The sequence below is a fragment of the Coptis chinensis genome, chromosome 7 (assembly GCF_015680905.1).
Source record: "Coptis chinensis isolate HL-2020 chromosome 7, ASM1568090v1, whole genome shotgun sequence".
In the NCBI taxonomy this organism is placed as follows: domain Eukaryota; kingdom Viridiplantae; phylum Streptophyta; class Magnoliopsida; order Ranunculales; family Ranunculaceae; genus Coptis; species Coptis chinensis.
In genome coordinates, this window is record NC_141462.1 from 6,172,315 (window position 1) to 6,198,361 (window position 26,047).

The following is a 26,047-nucleotide window of genomic DNA, read 5'->3' on the forward strand; positions in this document are numbered from 1 at the left end:
AAGTGAGCAGAGCGAACATTTTTGGAATGAGTGGGGGTAAGTGGGACAAAATGTTGTTTGGTAGGTTTCTGTCTGTCCTCACCTATCTCTCTCTCTTTTTTCCTCTCAACCAAATCCTAACTCTCTCTCTCTTCACCCACAAACCCAGCTCTCTATCTCCTACTTAACAGTTTTGTAGTAATCAAGTGAGCCGAACAAACATTCTGGGCCGACAGGGGTATGTGGCCCAAAAAGTATTTTAGTTGGTTTCTGTATGTCCTCATTTTCGAGGGCAATTTCAATTTCACTCTCTCTCTCCATCTACCTCCTTCCTTCTCAACCAAGCCCAACTCTCTCTCTCCCCACCACAAACCCATCTCTCCCTCTCTCTTCTCCACCTCCGATGACGCCCCCACTGCTTGCAGTTATCTAGTTATTGTTGGGCCGTAAAATTGGGCTCCATTGAGTGTGGGGTTTGTAAAGAAAAAGCCCATTAACGGTTGAACAGAAATACGTACATTTGACTGACCGTATAAATACTTTTCTTTTCGCACACTCCAAAAAAACAGTCATCACATTTCACAACCTATAAATATTCCTTTGTCTCACATTTCAGTTTTCTCAGCAAGAGAGCAAAAAAAAATGGCGGAAACTTCTACATCATCACTGAATCATGAAAAATCAGATGTAGAAAAAGAAGAAATATTAGACCGGATGTTAACTCGTTTAGCTTTAACTGATGATTCAAAGCTTGAACCGTTGCTTACGAAACTTCTACCGTATACTATTTCTTCTCTCTCTTCTACATCTACTGATGTTAGAAAGAAGGTATCAAGTTTAATTCCCACTAGTTTTTGATGTATACTTGTTTTATATTTTATATGTGAAATGTGTAAATCAATTGAGTTTCATTAATGACTTTTACTGAATTAACAGCCAAATAAGCCCTAGAAGGATAATTTATAAAACTTTAAATGCTGAAATAATGTGTGAGTGAGTTGTTTGTTTTTTAATGTTTCAAAGTAACTCATTATTTAGTTTGTTTTTGGTATTGTAGGTTATGGAGATATTGAGCCATGTGAACAAGCGGGTGAAGCACAACTTGGAGATTGGTTTACCTTTGTTAGAGTTGTGGAAGATTTATATAGATGCTAATACAGCGTCAATGGTTAAGAATTTTTGTATTATTTATATTGAAATGGCATTTGAGCGCATATCTACAGAGGTTGGTAATAATACTCTTCTGGTAGTTTACTATTGTTTGTGTTCTTCTGGTTTTGGATGAATGTGTCTGGAAATAATGTTTTGGAATTGTTATGAAACCAGGAAAAAACAAATATGGCACCTGAGCTGGTAGCAAACGTCTCAAAGTTGCCTGCTCAACATAAAGATATGGTCTTGAGAAATGTTGTGAAGGTATTATTCAGATTTTATGTCGAAGTCTTTCTTTTTTTATTATGTCGATTCTTTTATGGTGGTGAATGTGGGGAAGTGTTTCCTACACTATAGAGGCAAAATGTCCACTAGTCCAATACTGTATTGCATTATGGGAAATTGAGAACTATGTTTTGTTACATTAGTGTACGGTTAGGCTTCTTTTTTTTTTTTTTTAGGGGTTGTCTTTTCGTGACTTGTCCATGTCTTTCACTATCTCCTGAAAAATCACTATATCATTATTTATGTTACTTGTTTCAGGTGATTGGTGAATGTCATTCACGTCAAATAGACCCTGAAGTTGCTGCAAAGTACAAAATGATGAATGATGCTAAGGATATTAATCTTTTTGTTGAGTTTTGCCTCCATACCATCTTGTATCAACCACCATTACAGGGGTTTGTCATCTCATCAAATGGATAAGTTGCTTTTTTTCCGCGTGTTATATTTCATTTTAGAATGAAAACAATCTGTTTTTTCTTCCAGGATGGACTGCCCAGCAGGGCTTTCAAAGGTTCAATCAGAAGGTGTAACTGGAAAGCATCCACTGAAAGGCGAACCACTTTTATTGAGAAAGGTGAAATGAAAGTAGGATAAAACTACTCTGGAGATTTTAGAATGTTTCACATATTAATGTATTATGTTACTCATTACAAAAGCCTCTGTAGTTGGAAAGTTGAGTTGAAACTTGAGACTAATGTAGGACAAAAGTATCAGGGGGATTATGGGTAGATTGTTTCTCACTTATTATTACAAACGCTTTCAGGTTCAGTCGTTAACTATATTTTTTCTTCATTTTATGTATCATCAGTTGGGCATCTTAAATGTTGTTGAGGCCCTGGAGCTAACCCCTGAGCATGTTTATCCTCTCTATCTAGTTGCTTGTTCCGACAGGTACATGTTCATTGAAAAGTAATATTCAATACAAAAGCTTGTATACACTGTTTTTTCGTAGTACAATTTGCATGTGTAAATTAATTGTTTAGATAATAATCTACGGTTTGATGGCTCATTTCTTCAAGTCAAGAGTCTGTAATTAAGAGAGGGGAGGAGCTTTTAAAGAGGAAGGCTGCTGGAGTAAATTTAGAAGATTCAGAACTGATAAACAAGCTTTTTCAATTATTTAATGGTATGTAATCCCTGCTCATTGCTGTCATTATTACGATTATTGATAATAAATTATTTTTTCCAGTTTCCTGGGATTTTAATCTATGTTTTATATTCTGATGTAAGTTTATAAGCTGCTCTGATGGCATGGAGCTAAATTTACATGTTGGATTCTTCTGTTGGAAAATAAGATTAGGAGAATAATAGATCTTTTAGTGTCAGGAGAATGGTGGGAATAGGTTTATCTGCAAAGAAATATATGCTTTCATCTCAGCCCATTTTCATATGATTGCTACGCCTGATAGGCTCCAAATTTGATGTTTTGATGACTATTTGGGAGGTAAGGAGCATTTTGAGACAGGGAAAGAGTTTTTAGCTCACTCATAGAGGTAGACATGTTCTTCTTTACAAAAATCCTAGTAATCCCTACTATAAACATTGGAAAAGCACTTGCCAGGACTCCCTTTAAATTAAAATCAGAAACCAAATAGAAACAAGTATTTCATTATCTCATTCATTCTTTGCTGACATTTCTGTTACTGCTTATGAAATTTTATGGTCTTCTTGGTAGGTATCTTCTGCTCTTTTTGCCTTTTGTTGTTGATATGTCTTGTTTTTGCCGAGCCTAGAGTTTTGGATAGCAGTTCAGTAAAGTGCATCTAACAACATACTCTGGGGAGATAGCCGATTAATTTCTGTAGCTTGATGTTTGGTCGTGTTATTGGGATTTTTTGGTTTTGTACTCCACTGTTGGGATTTTCACGATATTTTTTGCACTTGTGCAGGCACTGCTGCAGTTCAGAATATTGCTCCTGAGCATAGGGTCACGCCTGGAAACTCTTCTCTAAGGGCTCGACTGGTCTCTGTTTTCTGCCGATCGATCACTGCCGCAAATACTTTCCCTTCCACTTTGCAGTGCATTTTTGGATGCATCTTTGGTAAGTCCTATTCTTTTAGTGAGCATTTTTACTAGTTATGAGACAGTTTATGCCTTTAGTTACTCAAGACTCTGGTAAAGCTTTATATGAAGTTAATTCCTCTTCATGGCAGCGATGAATTCATGCCTGGAAAGTAAATGGGGAGAGGTAAGATTACCACCTCCCTTCAAACACAATATACATCATAGTTTACAATACAGTGGGGAGAATGGGTTGGATTGGAGGGACTACGGTTGTACGGGAAATGATACTGCTATGTTGGTTCCACCATGGTGGTGGTTCCTGGCTGTTTTGCAGTTTGTTCTGCTTTTGTTTTTCAGACCTAAAGGCTACTGTATTTTTTTCTTTTATTTTCTTTATTTCTGCCTTGTTTTGGCTTGGGATTATCGGGTGTCATTGGGTTTTTGGGGTTTTGGTCCGTGATCATTAGTTGTTGCTATTGGTCTTGGTGTTGATGTAATGCTCAAAATTATATCAATTTAATGTCTCACTTAACAAAATTAAATAAAAATACAATGGAATCCAAATTAATCATAAAGTCTTGGAACACTCAATTCTTTTACTCACTTACCTTGACCAATCAAATGGAGTTTCATTGACTTCCATCATAAGTTTGTGCATTTCAAAAATTGTCAAATTCCTTCATTCCAAAATACCCAAACATCTGGTCTAGGTAAATGTTCCGGAATCCATCTTGCCTCTGTAGAAAGGAAAGTATGTACAAAATCACCTCCAAGAGCCATCTTGACTCCACTATGCCGTTTTTCCTTTCCCCGCTATGCCGTTTTTCCTTTGTGTCATCCTGAAGTAACCCGGGTTTCTCATTTTTTTTCTGAATGTTTGTATTATCCGTATTTTACGTTGGCTTTCAGAGAAAATTCTGTCACTTTGGAAGCCTCTTTGTCATTTTTTTTGTTTTTGATATGAACTTTCTCTAAGTGTCTGTCGTGAATCGTGTTCCATTTTTTTTATTTGGTTAATCCTATCTTATATACGTAAAATCTTTATTTTTGTTGCTTTTTATTTTGTTTAGATGATTATTTCAACTAATTGTATAGCTCAGTACTTAATATTTATTAGTTGGCTAAATTATTTTCTTCACAGGAAGTGGGACCACTTCAAGGTTGAAGCAGTTGGGAATGGAGTTCACTGTCTGGGTTTTTAAACATGTAAGAGATTTTTTTCCTGAGGTTCTAGTTTCTACCTTATATTTTGAATTATTTCCTTGCTTTCCTTAACGTCTCAGTCACATTCATATGTACGCTTAATAACATGTATTATGCCTTTTCTTTTCAAGAATTGAACCCCCTCCCCCAATTATTATTTTCTGTTACATTTCTGTTGGGGACTTGGGGGATGGGATGATATCACAAGATTAACTAACTATCTTGTTTTTGGCATGAGATGGAAGCTAAAGTCAATGAGTTAATGATTGTTTGTTTCTGTGTGTATAGCATACTCTTGTCCTTCAGTCATCTCTAGAATTAGTGTTTTAATTTCGTTCTTTGATCTTAAAAATCATAAGCGATGTCATTGGTGACATTTTTGCAGGCAACAATTGATCAGCTGAAGCTTATGGGTCCTATTATACTCAGTGGAATTTTGAGGTCTCTTGATAGTTCTTCAAATGCAGATTCAGGTTTGTTCATGCAGTCTCTGTTGTTTTCTTAAATCTGAATTTTCATCTCTGCTTTGCAGGATTCAACGTTCTCTCACTTTCTCAGCTAGGGTATTGGTATTGTTACTGACCTCTGAATCCGTGCAGATTCCATCGCCAAGGATGTTAAGAACTTTGCCTTTCAAGCCATTGGATTGCTTGGACAGCGTATGCCTCAACTTTTCAGGTGCGCTTTTTCAGATTGATGCTTTCCAGAAGCTTAATTTCTTTGTTCATACCTAACCCTTGATTTTTCGCTCTATCAGAGATAAGATTGACATGGCTGTTCGACTTTTTGATGCCTTGAAATTTGAGGATCAGACTCTTCGTCTCACCATTCAAGAAGCAACCAATTCCCTTGCTATAGCTTACAAGGTATTCTTGCTCCAGTAGAATTCTCCATGTTCATGCCGACGTTAGTCCGTTACCTTCCTCTGACTCAAACAGGAAAATCTTATGGATATCTGGTCTAAAATGATTTTTGTAGTAATAGCTCAAACAAACTAACTTGGTGGTGCTTACTAGTTCTTACCTAATTTACGACAATTCTGAAGAATATTTAGGGAAAAAGAGAAATTATCCACATGTGAGTGTGAAATAAGTTAAACTGTGTTGATTTTTCAGTAACCAGGTTTTTTTAAATATATATAAGACTGCAAAATCAGAAAACACATGCATAAATTATTATCTCTGTAATGGCTGCCTTAGGTATATACTATATAGGTTCAGTTGTTAACATGCAGAGTATATTGTTTAATATCTAATTAAAAGCTTTAAAAAGATTTTGTTTTTAAACTTAATTACGAGCTGGGATGAAGATAAAGTTGTGGAGAAAGATATATTGTGGCTCTAAAAGGGGATCCAATACTGGAACTTTGTGGTGAAAATGACACTTATTCTATAAGTAAGCTTCCATTTGCTGGAGTGGGGAGCACATAAGGTTCATGTTTCTAAGTTTTGTTCCATCTGGCACTAAGCAAAGATCATGAATGCTTTTACTTATGTTTTTTGGTATTTGAAGTTTAAATCAATCCAAGCCTACGGTAAACAAAAGGTTCCTAATCAGATACTGAATGTTATTATTCTATTGACTTAAGGATGCTGGATTTACCTGAGTGTTTCTTATGTAACATTAGGGAGCTCCCATGAACGTGTTAAAGGACTTGGAGACACTCCTTCTGGAAAATTGCCAAGTGGTATGTGACCTGTTATGACCGTTCCATCAATTTGTTCTTTTTCTTGGTTACTTCCATTGATTTGGCTTTAGCCGTAGGAAATTTGGAAGCATGTCTATATTTCATTCGATGTGATGATTTTTTTTTTTTATCGTGGTGATTGCAGGAACAAGGTGAAGTGCGATTTTGTGCTCTGAGGTGGGCAACTTCTATATTTGATTCACGGCATTGTGCTAGCCGATTCATTTGTATGCTTGGAGCAGCAGATTCTAAGCTCGATATAAGGTCACTCCTTTTTCTTTCTACTGTAATCTTTTATTTGTTTATTTTTGTAGTTTATGGTTACGTTCCATTGCAGTTCGCTACTTTTGTGTTTCTATACAAATTAAAAAAAATAAAAATTACAGCGTGTTTGTTTGCTGAGGGAATTTTCCCTCCTATGTGAGAATCTTAATGAGATATTAAGGGTTACATGGAAAATTTTCTGGTGGACACCCACTTCTCTACATAATTTTTGTGGGAATTTTCTCATAGGAGGGCATGTGGAATTTCCATGAGAGCATCTGAGGATGGTGAACTTTTCTGTACATGCTTCTATCTCATGAAGTTCTCCCCTAAAATTGTCGGTTGTTTGTAATAAATAGAATGAATTTCATGAACGGAGAGGTTGTTTGTAATCAATAGAATGAATTTCATGAACGGAGAGTTTAATTTTGTTGGAGGGGGTGAATAGACATGGACATCTCAACTAGGTATTTTTTTTTTTCGTCTGTTTCCTTTTTCTTTGTAGTTGACTAATCCGTTGATTTTCTCATCTTCAGGGAACTTGCACTTGATGGACTCTTTCTTGGGAAAGATGATTCCCGATCCATGAATAGAACTTCCAAAATTGAATATCCTAAGATCAGAGACATGCTAGATTATATTTCCAAGCAACAACCAAAATTAAGGGATTCTTCTCAAACAAGGGAAGAGCTTCTTTTTCCATCAAATATGTTTGTGGTGATGATTAAGTTTTTACTCAAGGCCTTTGAGGCAGATTTTCAGCAACTTGATTCTGTTGGAGGAACATCAGAGTTCCAGTCATCTGTTGATACATTGTGTCTGTTATTAGAACGTGGTTTGGCTTTTGAGGGTTCTTTAGAGTTGCATGCCACAGCTTCCAAAGCTCTGATTTCTATTGCTTTCTATATGCCTGAGGTTAATTTCACACAAAGCTACATTCATCTTTTTCCTTTTGTTTACTTCTCCCAGTGATTGGTTTGACTTTCTTTTTCCTCTAGATTATAGCATTACGATATTCTGGTAAAGTTTTATGGCTAAAGCAATTACTGGGGCATGTGGACTCGGACACTCGTGAATCTGCAGCAAGATTACTAGGAATAGCTTGTTCTTCTCTTTCGCCATCTGCTTCATCTACCCTTATTTCAGAACTCATTTCCTCAATCAGCGGAACCAAAAACTTAAGGTCAGAAGATTAATTTGATTAAACGTTAATTAAGTACTGTTAATAATGATTTTAATTTTTAAGTTTCGTTGAACTTTTTGGGTGGTTCTCTGCATTTGATTTTGGATCTTGTAATCTTCTTTAGGTTTGAAAGTCATCATGGAGCATTATGTGCTTTGGGTTTGAACAGCAGAATGCATCTCAGGATAGTAACGGTGAGCCATCTGTCATCTGCTGTTTTGTGTGGGTATGTGTAACAAGGCTGAGTTCAATGGCTCCCTATCCCCTTTAAAAGTAGAGCTAAAGTCAACAGATTTTACTCTCTATCATTAATTTCTTACAAAGGATTTTTAGCCATCTGTTTTATCTCCTTATTTTACTTTCTATATATGTGAGAGTTTGTGTATATATACAGAGGGAAATTAATGATAGAGAGTAAAATCTGTTGACTGGGTGTATGTGTAACTAATAGTGTTGAAGTTTGAGAGTTCATATCTTTATATCTTTGCTTAGTCGGTTGGATCTTGGATTTGGAGAGGGAGAGGGAGGAGGGGGATCTGCTTTAAGTAGTTTTGAGGGGGCACCCCTAATTCCTCCATAGTAGTGGGTGGGTTTGCACTCATGGATAACAGGGAAACAACCCTTTTGAGATTTTAACCAAATTTACCTGTGTCTCAACTTCTGTTTCCATGTTGAATTTGAAAAAATGATTTTTTTCTGTTAAATGACATGACTGTTGATTCAGATTTATTATGTGATGAAAATGCTTTTGAATTGATAAGGTATTATTTTGAATGGAAATCACATAATGCCAAATGCATTATGTACAATTAAATTATTTTGAGGTGGTATATTGTGTGTAAAAGATTTCTATCTACTTGTTTCTTTTTACCTGTAAGTTTTTCTTCCAATTTGTGCCTCTCTAATGGTATAGCTCCCTACAGATTTCTGAAGAGTTGCTTCAGAGCACTATTAAATGTTTGGTAAATGTGGTTAACACTGAAACTGCAACGTTGGCTTCCATTGCGATGCAAGCATTGGGGCACATTGGACTGCGTGGTCCATTGCCTGCACTTGTTGATTCCGAATCAGGTAAGCTTGCTCTCTGTATGGTAACTGCTGAGAAGCTGTGTAACACAACTCATATATTGGATGTTGACTGCAATAAATTAACGCTCATCCAAGTACTTGTAACTGCAGCTGGCATTTTGATGGTTTTGAATGAGAAGTTGGGCAAAATACTCTCGGGAGAAGACATCAAGGCAATCCAGAAAATTGTTATCTCTCTGGGCCACATTTGCACAAAAGAAAGAACATTATCATCGATTAATATTGCTCTTGATCTGATTTTCAGTTTGTGCAGATCAAAGGTGGGTGGGTATCTGGATTATTTATTTATTTGTAATTGATTGCATTTGCTTCGAGTCTGATTTCCTGCAATAGTTTTGATGATTGTTATGACTATGCTGTATCTCCATTTCTTGAAATAGTTTTTGATGGTTTGCTGCCAAGCCTACCATTATGAATATTTTGTACCTTCCTTCGAAGCTGTACTAAGGTCTAAGAACCTTCAACACTTACAAGTTTGTTTCATTACAGGTTGAAGATATACTATTTGCAGCTGGTGAGGCTCTTTCATTTTTGTGGGGTGGGGTGACTGTGACAGCTGATGTGATTCTCAAGTCCAATTATACATCTCTTTCTCTTGCTTCGAACTTTCTTATGGGTGATCTACCCTCAGCTCTATCTAGACGTAGTGCTACCGAAGAAACTAAGGCCAATGAGGAATGCCTTATCACTGTGAGAGATGTGATAACTAGAAAACTGTTTGACGATCTTCTTTATAGTAGCCGAAAAGAGGAAAGATGTGCGGGAACTGTTTGGCTTGTATCGCTGACAATGTATTGTGGGCACCATCAAAAGATTCAACAACTACTTCCTGAAATTCAGGTTGGTTATAGGATATGTGCCATCTTGCTTTTGAGCAATATTTCCAATATTCTCATTTTCTTTTCAGAAGATCAAGAAGACAAGAACCTGTTAAATCTTTGTCTTTTATGCCATTTACAGGAAGCATTTTCTCACCTACTAGGTGAGCAAAACGACCTTACACAGGAATTGGCATCTCAGGGCATGAGTATAGTGTATGAACTTGGTGATGCATCAATGAAGAAAGACTTGGTGAATGCACTTGTGAGCACATTGACTGGTTCGGGAAAGAGAAAAAGAGCGATCAAGGTGGCTGAGTGATTTAGTTTTTCCTGTTTTTGCATTTCAATTTCAGATGGCTTGTCTCTAAAGATTTGATTTTTCGTAATTTATGCATTCCAGCTAATGGAAGACTCTGAAGTCTTCCAAGAAGGAGCTATTGGTGAAAGTCTTAGTGGAGGAAAACTTAGCACATATAAGGAGCTTTGCAGTCTCGCTAATGAAATGGGGCAGCCAGACCTAATATATAAGTTTATGGATTTAGCTAATCATCAAGCTTCTTTAAATTCAAAAAGAGGTGCTGCTTTTGGATTCTCGAAGATAGCAAAACAAGCTGGGGAGGCTCTTCAACCTCACTTACGGTTATTAATTCCTCGACTTGTCCGTTACCAGTATGATCCTGATAAAAACGTGCAGGTATTGATCAATTAATGCTTGACAACATGCCTAAATTATTCATCATGACTGGCCTCAAACCTTTTAGTTCTTGTCTCATATAGGTCGTACTCTTCTTATTGATAAATCTGCTAGTACTTAGCTTCTGCTATACTGACAGGATGCAATGGGGCACATCTGGAAGTCACTTGTGGAAGATTCAAAGAAAACTATTGATGAGCATTTGGATCTTATTTTTGAAGACTTGTTGACACAGTGTGGGTCCAGACTTTGGCGTTCTAGAGAGGCTTCCTGTCTTGCACTTGCTGATATAATCCAAGGGCGCAAATTTGACCAGGTGATATTTTGACTTTCTTCGTCTTTATTGTATATGTATGCAAGCTAAAAAGCACTGCATAACTCTTGCATTCTTCGGAACTATCCATCGGTTAACCTTATATTACTGTACATTTGTAGTATTAGTTATCATAAATTAATTGAGATAGTTTCTTAGCTAAAATATGATTGGATTTTTTATTAGTTAAAGGAAAAAAAAAATATGATTGAACTTATTAATGATTATAGCTTCTGAAAAAGTAAGACTTTTTTTTCTTTCCACATATAACAAACTTGAAAAAAGTTTTCTAAGCTTATTGCAAAAAGTGGTATGTTGTCCTTATGCGGCAATGGAAAGGGTGTTTGTATTTGAAGGGTCTTTGGTTAAAATTACTTGTTGTACCCTGCTTAAAGTGCCATTTTGTTCTTACTCCAACACTTAGCATGTCAAATTTATTGATATAGGTTGCTAAGCATCTGAAAAGAATATGGCTGGCAGCCTTTCGTGCTATGGATGACATAAAGGAGACTGTTCGAAATTCTGGGGATAGTTTATGCCGTTCCTTAAGTTCGCTAACGATTAGGTTGTGTGATGTTTCACTCACTCCAATGTCAGATGCAAGCAAAACAATGGACATTGTTTTACCTTTTTTCTTGTCTGAAGGCATAGTGAGTAAAGTTGCAAGCATTCAGAAGGCATCTGTAGGAATGGTTATGAAACTCTCAAAGGTTAGCCCAGTTTTTGCGCAATGATTGAGCTGGTTGCTCTTTTAAATATAGTTGCATCAGAGGTTGCTCTTATTTATGTTCATCAAAAAAATTGTCTGAAATTTTAACTATAATGTTAACATGTTCAATTGATAGAAAAATTCTTCTTGTTCCTCTTGATCATTCCATTTGTTGATTTATTTTTGCATCTTTACTTGCATTAGTATCAAGAACTTTGAATTAGAAGCACATTTCTTTTGGTGGTCTAACAGGTGCACCTAGTTGGGATGTTTTAGGCCACATTGATTTTGTTTTGCACATCTTTTGGTTCCAGGCCTTTGCCTTTGTTATGTTGGATAGATACACTTTTGTCGTAATAAACATATATATAATTGAAAGAAGAAATGGTTTTGTGGAATACCTTTTCCTTTATCATGTTTAAGCCTCCAGACACGTATTTTACAGTGAGAGTCTACTTTTCTTTGACTCCTAAATTAGTTGATTGTGCCTTAACAAGCATTAGCGGAGTCTGACCACTATTCTGCTAGGAATAGAGTAAGGTCCGACTTTCTAACTAAAGACTGAGCTAAGCTAACCGAATGGAGTACTGTTTCTTACTGTCATAGTAATTGCAATCTCTCTCTCTCTCTCTATTTAAATTTACTTTTTGGTTCTAGGCATTTCTCTTCTATTACTTTTTTTATTATATGATGAATTGAGAGTTTGTAACAATAGAAGTATGTAATGATTACTTAAAGGGTGCTGGAATTGCGATTCGGCCACATCTACCTGAGCTAGTTTGCTGCATGCTTGAGAGTTTATCAAGTCTTGAAGACCAAAGGCTCAATTACGTAGAGGTATGGCAGTTTTGATCCATTAATAAAAGTCAGATTCTTTTAACAGGATGTTGGAGTACTTCAGCAATTTTTATTCTCTTGAGATTTTGTGACAAGGAAAACTTGCTCTACTTTTGACAATCTGTTGCATCTTTTTGTTATTACATAGTAGTGAGAGTACCAATACTTGCTTAAGAACATTAAGACTTGGCAACTCTATCTGCAAATGGATGGTTATATATGAAACTGCAAATTTATTATAAAATTAGTTTTATCCTGTGTAAGTGTGTATTCTCTTGGATATGCATTTACTTTTTGTCCTTTTTGTTTATCTAGTTGCACGCCGTGAATGCGGGGATCAAGGCAGAGAAGCTTGACAATTTGCGTATTGCAGTTGCAAAGGACTCCCCAATGTGGGAAACTCTTGATTTATGTCTTAAGGCTATTGATACCAAATCATTAGATTTATTGATTCCTCGTCTTGCTCAAATGGTTCGATCTGGGGTTGGCCTGAATACCAGGTATATGGACATGTCACTTTAATGTTTGCTTCATCCAATTCATGATAGGTTCTGTACTTCTTTTATTACAGATAAATTAACTCATACTCGTAAGTCTCAAGTATATCAATTTATTCTTAGAATAGAGTACACAAGCAAGAGCCACGAGGTGCTTATTTCCGATCCAAAAAAATAAAAACAAAAAAATAAAGTAAAATGGAACTTAGGATTAATGATTTACTTCAATTGATTAAACATACTACGATATTTAGTTTTCAACTTATGTAACTCAAAATGAATCGGCGCCACCTGTACTTATTCCGGATATTAGAATTGTAAAAATCTTTTTAGAAGCTATAATTTAAAGAAAATAATCACAAGCCAGTGTTTTTCTTCTCATTATTAAGTAAATGAATATAACAATTACCTGTCAACTTTAAGTACATAATATCAAAGTATCGAATGAAAGTAAACTATGTCAAAGTGCACAAGCAGTGAAGATGCCAAAAAGTATTGATCAACATCAGTGCAGAAGTAAAATCATCTAAGGACTGAATTATATCACTGTTTTACCTGTATATACCTTCATTTTTTATGAAAATGTAATTAAGATTATAGAGTTTGATGGCTTGTATGATTCAATCAAGTATAAACCTAGTTATTTCGTCCCCTTGAATTTAGCTCTTGTTCTTATTACAGGGTCGGTGTTGCCAGCTTTATTAGCTTACTGGTTCAAAAAGTTGGGGCTGATATCAAACCATTTACAAGCACGCTATTAAAGCTCATGTTTCCAACTGTCGTGGGTGAAAGGAGTGGTGCAGCAAAACGTGCTTTTGCAAGTACTTGCGCAATCATATTGAAGTATGCTACTTCCTCTCAGGCCCAGAAATTGATTGAAGATACTGCAGCTTTGCATACTGGTGACCGAAATGCTCAAGTTTCATGTGCAATTCTGTTGAAGAACTTTTCACATCATGCAGCAGATGTTGTTAGTGGATACCATGCTACAATTTTTCCTGTTACCTTTGTTGCAAGGTCTGCCTGCAAAATATTCTTGACTATATTCTCAGTATTCTTTTAGGTGTTCCTTTTACAAATTTAGGTATTCTTATCATTAATGTGTCTCCCGATGGATGCACTTAACATATTAATAGTGGTAAATATTCAACCTTCAATGTTGTATAGTTCTCATATAGTCGTATAGTTTTGGGTAGAATGCAGCATGTGTGTATGACTGTATGTGTGTAGGGAGAGGTGATAAGAGAAAGCAGCGGTATGAAGATTATTATTATTTTTTTTTGGTTATATTATCATTTTTTTATTTTTTTATTATTATTTTTGTGTGTGTGTGTGTGTGTGTTGGGGTTACACCCTTAGCATGGTAGCATGGGGTGAGCTACAATCTCAAATACACTGCAAATATGTTGCTGTTGAATGCCATCGTAAAACGCATTATTGGAACTTCAGTCTCCCAATAGCTGGTTATTACTCCGAACGATTAAGACTCTCCTTGACCTTAATGACGCAATTTATATCCCTTTCCTTTGCTTAAATGATTCTCCTATTCCTTTCAATTCACAATACCATAGAATAGCCTTGGGAATCGGGTCAACCAATCATCTAGCCTTATCAAAGAGGATGATCAATCAGCTTTTGGCTTCCAAAGCTTCTTTAATGCCTAAGGGTGGTGCCACTGGTTATAAGTACCCATGTCAACGCCACTTAGACTATTTTTTACTCAATTCAGCTCTACTGGTTGATAAACAGCCTTTGGTAGTGACATGAAAGCTCAAGTTTATATGAGAAGATCAATCTTTTGAAATTATGCTTCATCTTTTCATAGCCATGGAAATATTGTGCTTTATGCAGATTTGAGGATGACAAAGATGTTGGGGGAATATTTGACGAATTGTGGGAAGAAAACGCAAGCAGTGAAAGTAATACCCTTCAATTGTATGCAGCAGAGATAGTTGCGCTGCTTTGTGAGGGCATTATGTCATCGTCATGGTCAAGTAAGAAAAAGGTCAGTTGCTTTCATAATCCTGTACTTCTCTTTGAGAAGTTTTTATTTGGATAGTGCATGTTGGATGGACTTCTATATTCTCATAGGAAATAGTTCAACACCTCAGTTCACTGAATTTTAACATCATGTCTGTTTTCTGGAACATTGCTTATCTGTCGCAGTCAGCTAAGGCAATTAGAAAGTTGAGTGAAGTTTTGGGTGAATCCCTGTCTCCTCACCATCATGCGTTACTGGAATGTCTTCTAAAGGAAGTGCCTGGTAGGATATGGGAGGTACATGCCAAACAAGCACTACTATTAGTTCAGCTTCTCATTGGTATTCTCTTATAGATAATGTTGAACTAGATACTTTTGTTTTTTAAAGATATAAAACCAAGTAGATAATTTAAAATTGGTGTCATATCTCTGTAAGATACTTCAAAGAAGACAATTCTCTCGATAAAAGCTTTGCTATTTCGGTGGTCTAAAGTCTTCAAAGAGTTTAGAGGATGTTTCTTTGAGTCTTTTGTAGCTAGATGGGATCGTCTTATGTTCTTAGACATGGAGTGACGGTGCATGTCTCGTGTTTTTTTTTTCTTATGTTTTGTTTCATATCTTGTAAATATTTATTTTTCGGTTTTTCTCTTGTAATGTAGGCCTTCTCAGCCTACTTTTACTTTATTAATGAAATATCACTTTTTACCTAGCCAAAAAAAAAAAAAAAAAAAAAAAATGTTTTACCATATACATATCTGGGTATTCAGATTTTCTCTAATCTTGGGGTTTCTTCAAATATTGTTTGTGAGAGTAAGGCACTGACGTAATTTGGGTGGATTTAATATACTACGTTCTTTCTCTAACTAATTCACTATGATCAACAGGGAAAGGATGCTATCTTATATGCAATAGCTGCTCTTTGTACATCATGCCACAAAGCAATTTCCATTGAAGACTCTGCCAAACCAGATGCGATCATAAATCTTGTGTCATCAGCATGCTCCAAAAAGTCAAGACATACCGTGAAGCAGGTTTTACTTGTCTACAACAGGTAAAGTGAATAATGAGAATGTTTGTATTCCACCTTTCACCTCAATTACACTAATTTCCATTCATCTGTTTTTCACTATTTAAGGACTGGACAAATCTCAATTTCTTCTAGAGTGCCAAACTCTAAAAATTCCATGAATTCTTCTATGTGTTTTGCATTAATAAACTCTTATGAAAAATGTGTATTCATACCTATAGGTGAAATTCTTACTCTGTTTAGCACTTCTCATGGAACTAACCTTGTTAGCACACTTGCATTATTTTTCGTAGGCTCCTGGAAACCTTTTTTCAATATCCACAATCAGAGACTCTGTAATCGCTTTGAGTGACTTCAATTGTTTAACCTAGAACAATCTTTGTAGAACACTTTCGGACAAACTTTCAGAGACACCTTGGGCTCTCCACTCCACATGCCTTCAAGACTCCACTCTGTGTGCATTTGACAACTGATATTAAGCCCTTCTTCTTCTTCTTCTTCTTCTGCTGGAATATTTTTATCTTTATTCTAATATATTCAAGATGCTTTTTAGCTTGATGGTCTTATGGAAACCCTTCCGACAATGCTAAATTTGAGAATTTGAAAAAAAACAGAAAAAAATATTAGATTATTTGAGTACCACATGTTCATTGAGAACAGTTATTGTACCAGAGTTTTATCAAATGTGGAGGATATCTTGCTAAATCTTGGTGCAGGATTTATATGTTAATGTCTTGGTGATAGATTGTGCGGGAGATACAGTGCTGACTGATGCCCAATTTTACGTCACATCCTCATATGAACACTTCGACTACTTGATATGCATTTTTAGTGTTATGAGGAGTCCATAGGAAACTTTTGGTATTAGTCCAAAGGAGATCTACATAGCGCAGTTCATCTCATCGGTTTGGTTACTAGTGCAGATGTGCAATATAACTAGGTATACAAGGTAGAATGATCATAGCTCATTTAGTAGGGTAAGAAGTTTCTGGAGAGGGTAGATTGAGTGTGACCTCCAAGGTGCGGATATAATAATTACCAAAAATTGGCCATTGAGTCATTCCCATGAAACCATATGAGGCTTCTTTTTCATATAAATTTCTACCTCCTTTTCCATGATTATATGCAAGGAAAAAGTGGAAGTGTACTATTTTTCAGTTTCTAGGAAAATAACATGGATTTTGCTTTTGTTTTTCAGATCATAAAAGCTTTTGGTAATGCAGAACTTTTTGGGAAGGTGTTTCCCTTACTGTGCGAGGTATGCAACCAAGCCAATGTCACAAAGCCTGGACAAGCTCCTTTACCCAATGATAGCATGAGAGCAGGTAGCACCTTTACCTATGCTTGGATTTTATATTTTATATTTTTTTTGCAAAAAAATATGGTGTTTTTTAGCTGTATACATTGTGAAAATTATATTGCTAACATTTTTTTTTTTTATCATTTGTTATTCTTCGTGCTATTGAATGCACTGTAATTGACCATGATGCAGATTGTCCTACCTTTGTTTGATATGACTAGGTGAGTGGCACATGGTCGTACATACTTGATACTCACGAGTAGATTACCCACCAATAGATATTTTGAGTTAATATGGATATCAATACCATGGACCATAATATTAAATTCTTAAGAAGATTATAAGCTATTAAGAAGTTGGAAAAGTCTGCAAAGACTGGGAACCTTTTTTCTTGAATGTGGGGGCCGATTTTAAACTGCTGAAAATTGACTTGAGTTTCAGTTTTCACATCGGTGTATTCTAAACAGGCGTCTAGCCCAAAGGGTGAAGGTTGTGTGAGGAGTATAGTCCACATTGGTTTGGTTTTGTCCAAGACCTTGGTTTGATCTCTACTTCAAGTCCTTTGAGGGAAACCCCAGGCCTGCACAGATGGTGTTTAAGTGGGGACAGTATCAGCTGTTGGAGCGGGTCGCCACATAGTTATATCTGTGCTGGGGACGGTTCGTTCTAAAGGTGGGTGAGTGTAATACCCTGAGGGTATATGCTGGAAAGGCGCCTAGCCCAAAGGGGGAAGGTTGCACAAGGAGTTTATTTTTGCATTAGATAGGTTTTGTCGATGACGTTGGGTTCTTTAGTGACAAACGATGTCTCCACTTGGCACCAAGGCAAATTTAGGACAACCCCAAGTCTAGAATAAGTTTCTGATTGGGTAGCTTCTCTTTGTATGTGTTTTGTATCCCTCTCTATTCTAAGGTAAGTATCTCTGCCCTAGTCCCCTCCTTGTACTCTTTTTGGTGCCAATGATTAAATATGAATTAATTTGAATTATTTATTATGTACTGCATACTCTAGTTGACTTCTTATGGGAACTAAGACACTACTTTCCCTAGTGGCGAATGATGACAGATGTAACTCTTTCTTGTGGCATGTAAAAAGATGCAAAATCTACTAGATATGTAGCGTATTGTTAGGAATGATGCTTGACTCAATACATAAGATGTCAGGCGCAAGTATGGCATGTGATAAGTAGAAGAATCTTTAAACAAGATTAAGGCTGCAGACAAGAGCGAGGACTCAAATTTTCATTAATAGATACACCACCACCAAGAGGTCAAACTCAGCTGGCACCTGTAGAAAGAGAATCAGGAATTAAGGGCTTTGGTGATTGTACTGTGGTGAACAACATTTATTAATAGTACCCCTTGAATGGCACAATGAACAGATGCTAAAATGTGGCAAGATGTGTCTGGAATCTGAATGCAGTTGTAGCTGCCACTAGTGGATGGAAACGGAAAAATGACAAGGCGTCATATATAGGAATAGTATCTCAAACACCCATGTTATAAATATTTTTACTTTTCTTATCTGAAAGAGAAAAATGATGGTAACTCCGTTGAATGCTTTGGCCTCTTTAGGAATCATTGAAATTCAGATGTTTAGTTATCACATGTTTAATAGGCTTTTTGGGGCAACTAAAGATGCCTATATAAAAACTATCAGAACTCACAACACGGATATTGTGTGAGTGCAGGAGAAGACAAAGAGGAAGATGTTTCTGCTCCATATGACAAGGTTCTGGAATGCATCACATCTTGTATCAATGTGGCACATCTTTCTGATATCATAGACCAAGGAAAGAACTTGATACATGTGTACTCATTCGCCCTGTCACCTGGTTTACCATGGACAGGTATCCTCTTCTTCCCTGTAAAATTTTCCCAAATGTGGTGGGTGACTGCTCAGTTCAGTGCCTCTGACTTACTAGTTTTGTTAATGGTTCTGTTGGCACAGTCAAAATGACGGTTTTCTCGTCAGTCAAGGAGCTATGTTCAAAGCTCCATCAGAATGTGTACAATTCTCAGGAAACTTCCCCAAGTACTGATGCAACTTCTTTAGTTCATGAGGTAATTTCAAGTATGCTGTATTAATTACATTTTTCTTGTTAAGCTTTTCATCTACCTTACTACATTTTCTGTCTCAGTTGTTTTACTGCACAGCTCCCAAAGTAATTGAATGCATAAGCACGATAAAAATTGCCCAGGTATGTCTTCTGTTTTTTTTTCCAGTAACTGCCTGTCACAGAGTAGTAAAAGTGCAAAGACGACTCTCTTTCTCTTTTTTTTTCTCCAAATATTAGTAGCACACGTCGTGTGGCAGGAGACTTAAATTCAAATTTTCATAACTGTTCGTCTTTCACCATGATCATTTAGAATAATAACTTAAAGAAATACATAACTTGTTATCTTATGGAAAAAAACACTACATACATCTCTGAGAATAAAATATCCATAAATTGGCATAAAATTAGCTAGTTTACCAATGTGAAGCCTTACAATACTGATCGTATAATGTTGAAATTTGCTACCTGCTGATGATCTCATTCTGCTGTATGCTATACACAAAATTTTCAGGTTCACATAGCTGCTTCAGAGTGCCTCTTAGAAATGACCAAGTTGTGTAAAGTTGCTTCAATTCAACATCAAGATATTGCATTGAAGGCTGAGCTTGTTCATCTGTGTGAGGTGGAAAAGAATGAGCAAGCTAAGTCGTCATTGAGGAAATGTCTTGAGATTCTAGACAGTCTTGAGCCAGATAACATGCAAATAACCTAATTGCTTGTAGATGTTTACTACAATATTGATATTGAAGATTTTGCACCATTTGCAAAATTTTGAAGTGATTTGTTATACCATATGTAAAGTTCAAATTCACTTGTCAATTTGCTTTTCAAAAGTTGCAAAACATTTCTGTCATTAAACCAGTTTTCCAAAAAAATGGTTTCTGGTTGGGTAATCAAATTACTGCTAGCCTTGACAGAGCTATATTGGTTCTTGTCAACTCAAACAGTCCTATTAATCTTTGCAGTAATTGGTTCTTTGTAACGTCAATGAGAACAAAGAACTCTCAAACTCGAAGTGGCAAATATGAACTTCAATGCGGGTTCACCAAAATCATGCGCCAGTAGATTGTGCATTCGAGTAAAAGGAAATCAAGTTTACGCAAGTAGAGTTTTGATACAATAAGGTCTACGGTCTTCCATTAACAAACATTAGAATGCAATAGCTTCAATTCCAAATATGTATTTAAATAACTTTGTTTGGATCTTGTTAGCAATTCGCCGAAATATTTGCGAATTGAATTTTTGAAGGGCAAACGTATAATATTTTGGAATGTTTGAAAGATTAGTAATAATTTATGATTTTTTGTTTTGAAACGAATATTTACGGATTTTGTCTAATTTTTCAAAAATTTGGATTTAGCTCTAAAAAAATATATATATATAATGAAAATTCGGTGGGTATTTTGAAATTTGAATGTTAATTTCAATTCAATAACAAATAAATGAAGATATTTATGTGGACCATTCAATTGGTTTCAATATTTTGTAGCTAAATTGTTTTGATGTGTTTGTTATGCTGTAAAGAATGACAACTATTATTAATATTTACTAATATTAATATCAATTAATATTTACTAATATTAATATCACAAATTTTTGCAATTAAACATTTAAAACGCGTATTAATTAAACACTACATAATTACCGTATTGCAAAATTTTGACCGAATATTTGACCTTACCGTTTTTTTGAATCACTCAATAATTCTCAAATTATCTCCATACTGAATTTTTGCGGTATTCCAGATTACTAACAATGGTTTGGATTCCCCAACTCCCATTGAGATCTTCTGGTTTTGGCGGCAATCAACTCAAAGAATTATAAAATGGGCCCGTTTTTGACCCATCCGTCTTCCCCTTTCAGACCTACATATTTACCGACATTTTAATTAACCCAAAAAACAAAAACATATATATACCGATATTTGAGATTATTAATTGTTTCCCTCTCTTGGAAACAAGGGTGTGACTCGCATCTTCAAATCCTCAAAACCAACAGGTATATTTATATTCAACTCTCTTTTCTAATTCTATGGTTTATAATTTTGCAGTATTAGGGTTTTGTACATTAAACTAGTAGTCCTGCCACGTGTTACATAATAATCTACACCTCTTTCATAATTATTCAAATGCAAATGACACCTGTTTCTTTACTGAATTCATGTTTAGATTTAAATAAGAATGAAAACAAAGAGAGAAGATGACGAGAGCGAAGAGAAGAATGAGTTAAAGAGGCAGAAGCTTTTTAATCACTCATCTTCTCCTCCTTTGGCTATCGACAATCCTCTTCTTCCACTTGCATCTTATGATGATGACGATGACGATGACGAAGAAGATGATTATGAGGAAAAGAGACAAAAAAATGGTCGAGGAAAAGTTTTTTACGAGGACGAGGATGAGGATGAGGATGAAGAAGAGTTGAGTAAAGAGATGAGAAACCGCATGATTGAAGTTCGTAGGGATTGTCCTTATCTTGATACTGTTAATCGCCAGGTACTTGCTTTTATAATTTATATACACTTGGAAATAAGAAATATTGTATTTAGTGATACTTGAGAATTGTATTTCTTTTGTGTTTATAAACTGATGCAGGTTCTAGACTTTGACTTTGAGAAGTTCTGTTCTGTGTCGCTTTCAAATTTAAATGTATATGCGTGTTTGGTCTGTGGAAAATACTTCCAAGGAAGAGGACGTAAATCTCATGCTTACACTCATAGTCTTGAAGCGGGCCATCATGTTTACATTAATCTTGAAACCGAAAAGGTTTATTGCCTGCCTGATGGATACGAGATTAGTGACCCTTCGTTAGATGATATTCGGCATGTTTTATACCCGAGGTGAAGCCCATACTCTTTCTTACGGGCAATATCGACTTAATTTTACTGATTTACTTTGTTGCTGACTCTTCTAGTTTGTTTTATGCAGGTTTAGTGAGGAACAGGTTGTGCAACTGGACAAAAACAAGCAATGGTCGAGAGCACTTGATGGTTCTGATTATCTTCCTGGAATGGTCTGTATTCATTTTTTTATTCTCCTTACCTTGTCATGTAGGTATTTAGCAGATTAATGTTTCTGTTATGGGTGTTGATTAATAATTCTTACGTATTTCCATGTTCCAGGTGGGCCTTAATAACATCAAGGAGACTGATTTTGTGAATGTCACAATTCAATCTTTGATGCGAGTCACACCTCTGCGGAACTTTTTCCTCATTCCTGAGAACTACCAAAACTGCAAGTCTCCTCTTGTTCATCGATTTGGGGAACTCACCCGAAAGATTTGGCATGCACGGAACTTCAAGGGCCAAGTATGATCTCTATACTTTTTGAATTTTATTTTGTTTTTATTGGTAAAATTCAAATCATTAAAATGATAAAGTTATAGTATTACAAGTATTAGGCCACGTAGCAAGGAGCTTCAAGGGCCAAGTATGATCTCTATAATTTTTGAATTTTATTTTGTTTTTATTGGTAAAATTCAAATCATTAAAATGATAAAGTTATAGTATTACAAGTATTAGGCCATGTAGCAAGGAGCTATGCAGTTCCCAAGAAGATCCCCTCTACCCAGTGGTGTGGCCAGAAATTTCCTTGAGATGAGGGATTTTCCCGCAAACTACTAAACAAATGAGCAATTTTGGAAATCACCCCATAATTGATTAGTCATGTAGTTCCAATATGATTTTGATAAAGATTAGGTAGGGTCACCTGTTAAGTTGTTTAAAGTGATATATGGAGCTAATGCGTAAGGTCGTGTTTCCACCTTCATTGTTAAATATTGTTGAGTATTTCACAGATTTGTTCTAACTCAAGAAAATTGGAATATAAGTGATATGATGTTACAAATTTTAGAGCATTAAACCATCTGAAGTAATGTAGTAGATATGATGAAGAAAACAAATGTTCTACAATAGGAGGGGTGGGGGAGAGAATCCGCCCCCATTCTCCCCCCCCCCCCTGCTAGATCTGTCCCTGCCTCTACCCGGTTACATGCCCTTTTATAGTACAAGGCTATTCCAATTACAATTAAAGTCTTGGTATCTCAGAACTCCCAATATTATAGGGTGCAATTTTATTTTCTTGTTTTGCTCCTTTTTAGCTGTGGAACTTGTGATGTTCTCACTCACTGTCTGTACCCTTGCTTTGCACTTTCTCTCTAATAAAGTCTACTTATAAAATAAAAGAAAAAGAAGTCTTGGTAGCTCAGCCATTTGAAACATGGGTTAGCACATGCCCAATTATGTAACTCCTCTTTGATCCTTTCCACTACCTTGTGATTTGTGAATGTCTTTTTCTAGTTGCTCAAATATCCTTGCATTCCTCTCCTTCCACAAGTTCTAAACAATGGCTCTAGAGAAAATGAAAAATTAATCTTTGTCAAACTTGTTTGCAGGTTAGCCCTCATGAATTTCTGCAGGCAGTCATGAAAGTTAGTAAAAAAGTTCAGAATAGGTGCGCAGTCAGATCCGGTTGAGTTCATGTCCTGGCTCCTCAACACACTGCATGCAGCTCTTAAAAGTGCAAAGAGAAACAGAAACATCATCCATAAGTGCTTTCAGGTATCTTGGGTTTAGATCTAGCTTTTAATATGTTCTTTCTAACATTATCTGCTCTTTTAAGATTTTCTATTCTGAAAATATTTCACAGGGAGAACTGGAAGTTGTGAAGGAAAGTAGCAATGCTGTCGTGGAAACTTGTAGAATGCCGTTCCTGATGCTTGGACTTGATTTACCGCCACCACCGCTCTTTAAGGATGTGATGGAGAAAAATATAATACCACAGGTACCATAATTGTATTACGACTCAAAATTACATATCTAACCTTTCTTATCAAAACTTGTCGGAGTAGAAAAGCTTCATATTGTGTAGTATTATATTTGATGAATTGTAGTCATAGAGAACTATAGAAGTAGATAGCACCGTCAAGAGACTTGGCTAATGAATGCCTCTCCTATGCCTTAAACATTCAGAAGCAGTGATGATGTATTTTATATTGACCATTTGACCTCATGGTGTCAGTTGTTTGATAGAAAATCTCTAACATGGAAAACTCAATTATCCGGGGTGATGTTTGTATTTATACCTCTGTAATTACGTATGTTACATTTTCTTTTTGGGGTTTGAAGACACAATGTTTTTTCACTGCACTGTAGTTGATCGTTTATATGCTCTTTGTAAATTTTGGTTTTTACAAATTGAGGTGAAATACCTGATTTCCTCTTCAATAACCCTGGTTATGTAGGTTCCCCTTTTTAATATTCTGAAGAAATTCGATGGAGAGTCTGTTACAGAAGTTGTGAGGCCTTCCATTGCAAGGATGAGGTATCGTGTTACCAGATTGCCGCAATACCTGATTCTTCACATGCGTCGGTTCACGAAGAACAATTTCTTTGTGGAAAAAAACCCTACACTTGGTAAGATATACAGTGCTGTGGATGTTATGAATTTTATATGTTAGGCTTACCAACTGGTCCTTCACTTAAATTATCTGGCCCAGCAGCTTGTGAGGAGTAGCATCATTATATATTCCTTGTTTTACAATAGAGATCCATATCCTGACCATATGGTCAATGTCGTGCAGTTAATTTTCCTGTGAAGAACCTTGAGCTGAAGGATTATATCCCACTTCCAACCGCTAAGGATAATGAGAAACTGCGGTCAAAGTATGATCTGATTGCTAACTTTGTTCATGACGGGAAACCTGGTGAAGGGTCTTATAGGGTATTTGTTCAGCGGAAATCAGAAGAACTATGGTAAGAGTCATTCTTGAAATTTGAGCTCTATAACCAGCACCCTAATGGATGCTCCACAATTTCTTAACTCATGTTTGGTCAATTGTTGTAGGTATGAGATGCAGGATCTTCATGTGGCAGAAACTCTTCCTCAGATGGTCGCACTTTCTGAGGCTTACATGCAGATATATGAGCAGCAGCAATGAGGCTCCAAGTTTTGCTGTTTTTATTAAAAATCATGTATCAGAGGATTTTAGCTCCCTCTGAAGTCTTAGTACCATGAGAAAAATAGTGAAAAAAATGGAGATGTGAAAAAACGATGAACTTTAACCTTCCTTGTTATAAAATTATTGCTTCTTGTATTAAGAAATTTTGCGCAGTGATATTAAGAAAAAAATTCTTTTTCAGTGCGGTGATATTAAAAAAGAAAATTTAATTTTTCTTTTGGTAGCTCGAAATTTTGGGGTCACATTTTGACCTTGTTATGTAATTTGGAAGGATGGTTTAGATGCAAGTATGTAACCTCCCTTGCCATTTGACATCAAGATTTCATAAGCACGCAAGTTCCAAATGGTGATAAGGATTTTCATTATTTAATTTATTTTGTGTACTGTCGATTTTGGTTTTTGTAAAGATGTTTTGCAGCAACAGTTTGGACCTCTGCTTGTATTGCTGTTGACTATCCAATGCAGAAGCCTTGCTGAGTCAGGTCACAAGTGCTAACTAGGATGGAGGAGACCCAAGTGATGAGCACTACCTAGCCCTTGCAACATGCATAGAGTGCTCTTCTCCCGTCATATTGTCGTAATATCATACCAGGGAACGTAGTTCTTATTAAGCTTCTTGCAGGTTATTAAAAGAAAAAGAAAAAGATGTCACATAACATGTTCGCTTCTGATTGAGTAGTGTTCTTAGCTCGAAAGCGTCCCACCAATTTAAGAAACCTCGATCTAAAAGATTAATACGTTTGTAAACTCTCAAAAAGTTCTTAGTCGCTTTTCTGTATTTTTAAGCCTCGGGTCTTCACCTCTAAAAGCTTCTCCATATTATCCTTAACTAGCTTTAAAGAGAATACTACATTAAAACTGAGGTTGTGAATAATAACCATAAATTTTGGCAATTGGATATCTGACACAGTTAATCAATCTTGTTTTTAGAATAATGAATGCCAACTTCTGCAAATTGAGTTCCCGGCTTTCTAAACTTCTTCCCGGGTTACGATATGTTTTCCTATT

The 26,047-nt window shown here is 36.0% G+C and overlaps 2 protein-coding genes across 2 annotated transcripts; both read left to right on the forward strand.

Moving 5' to 3' along the window:
- The first annotated feature begins 562 nt into the window (after window positions 1-562).
- LOC147485561 (ARM repeat superfamily protein) lies at window positions 563-19,926 on the forward strand. The gene is given in 36 exon segments (XM_086569822.1): window positions 563-807; window positions 1,037-1,204; window positions 1,306-1,395; window positions 1,675-1,811; window positions 1,900-1,990; window positions 2,225-2,307; window positions 2,436-2,542; window positions 3,306-3,458; window positions 4,563-4,627; window positions 5,010-5,097; window positions 5,224-5,302; window positions 5,382-5,490; window positions 6,252-6,311; window positions 6,457-6,575; window positions 7,112-7,490; window positions 7,574-7,758; window positions 7,883-7,952; window positions 8,682-8,829; window positions 8,938-9,107; window positions 9,337-9,687; window positions 9,808-9,975; window positions 10,069-10,362; window positions 10,502-10,678; window positions 11,122-11,385; window positions 12,123-12,221; window positions 12,537-12,721; window positions 13,400-13,735; window positions 14,570-14,723; window positions 14,885-14,995; window positions 15,583-15,706; window positions 15,709-15,749; window positions 16,924-17,050; window positions 18,716-18,874; window positions 18,976-19,088; window positions 19,166-19,225; window positions 19,596-19,926. Coding segments are annotated over 36 exon segments (5,451 nt in total). The 5' UTR covers window positions 563-621; the 3' UTR covers window positions 19,797-19,926.
- A 1,017-nt stretch (window positions 19,927-20,943) lies between these two features.
- On the forward strand, window positions 20,944-25,182 carry LOC147485562 (uncharacterized). The gene is given in 11 exon segments (XM_086570895.1): window positions 20,944-21,082; window positions 21,253-21,576; window positions 21,676-21,920; window positions 22,009-22,093; window positions 22,203-22,388; window positions 23,474-23,520; window positions 23,522-23,639; window positions 23,728-23,862; window positions 24,323-24,494; window positions 24,662-24,833; window positions 24,925-25,182. Coding segments are annotated over 10 exon segments (1,566 nt in total). The 5' UTR covers window positions 20,944-21,082; window positions 21,253-21,264; the 3' UTR covers window positions 25,019-25,182.
- The last annotated feature ends 865 nt before the right edge of the window (window positions 25,183-26,047 follow it).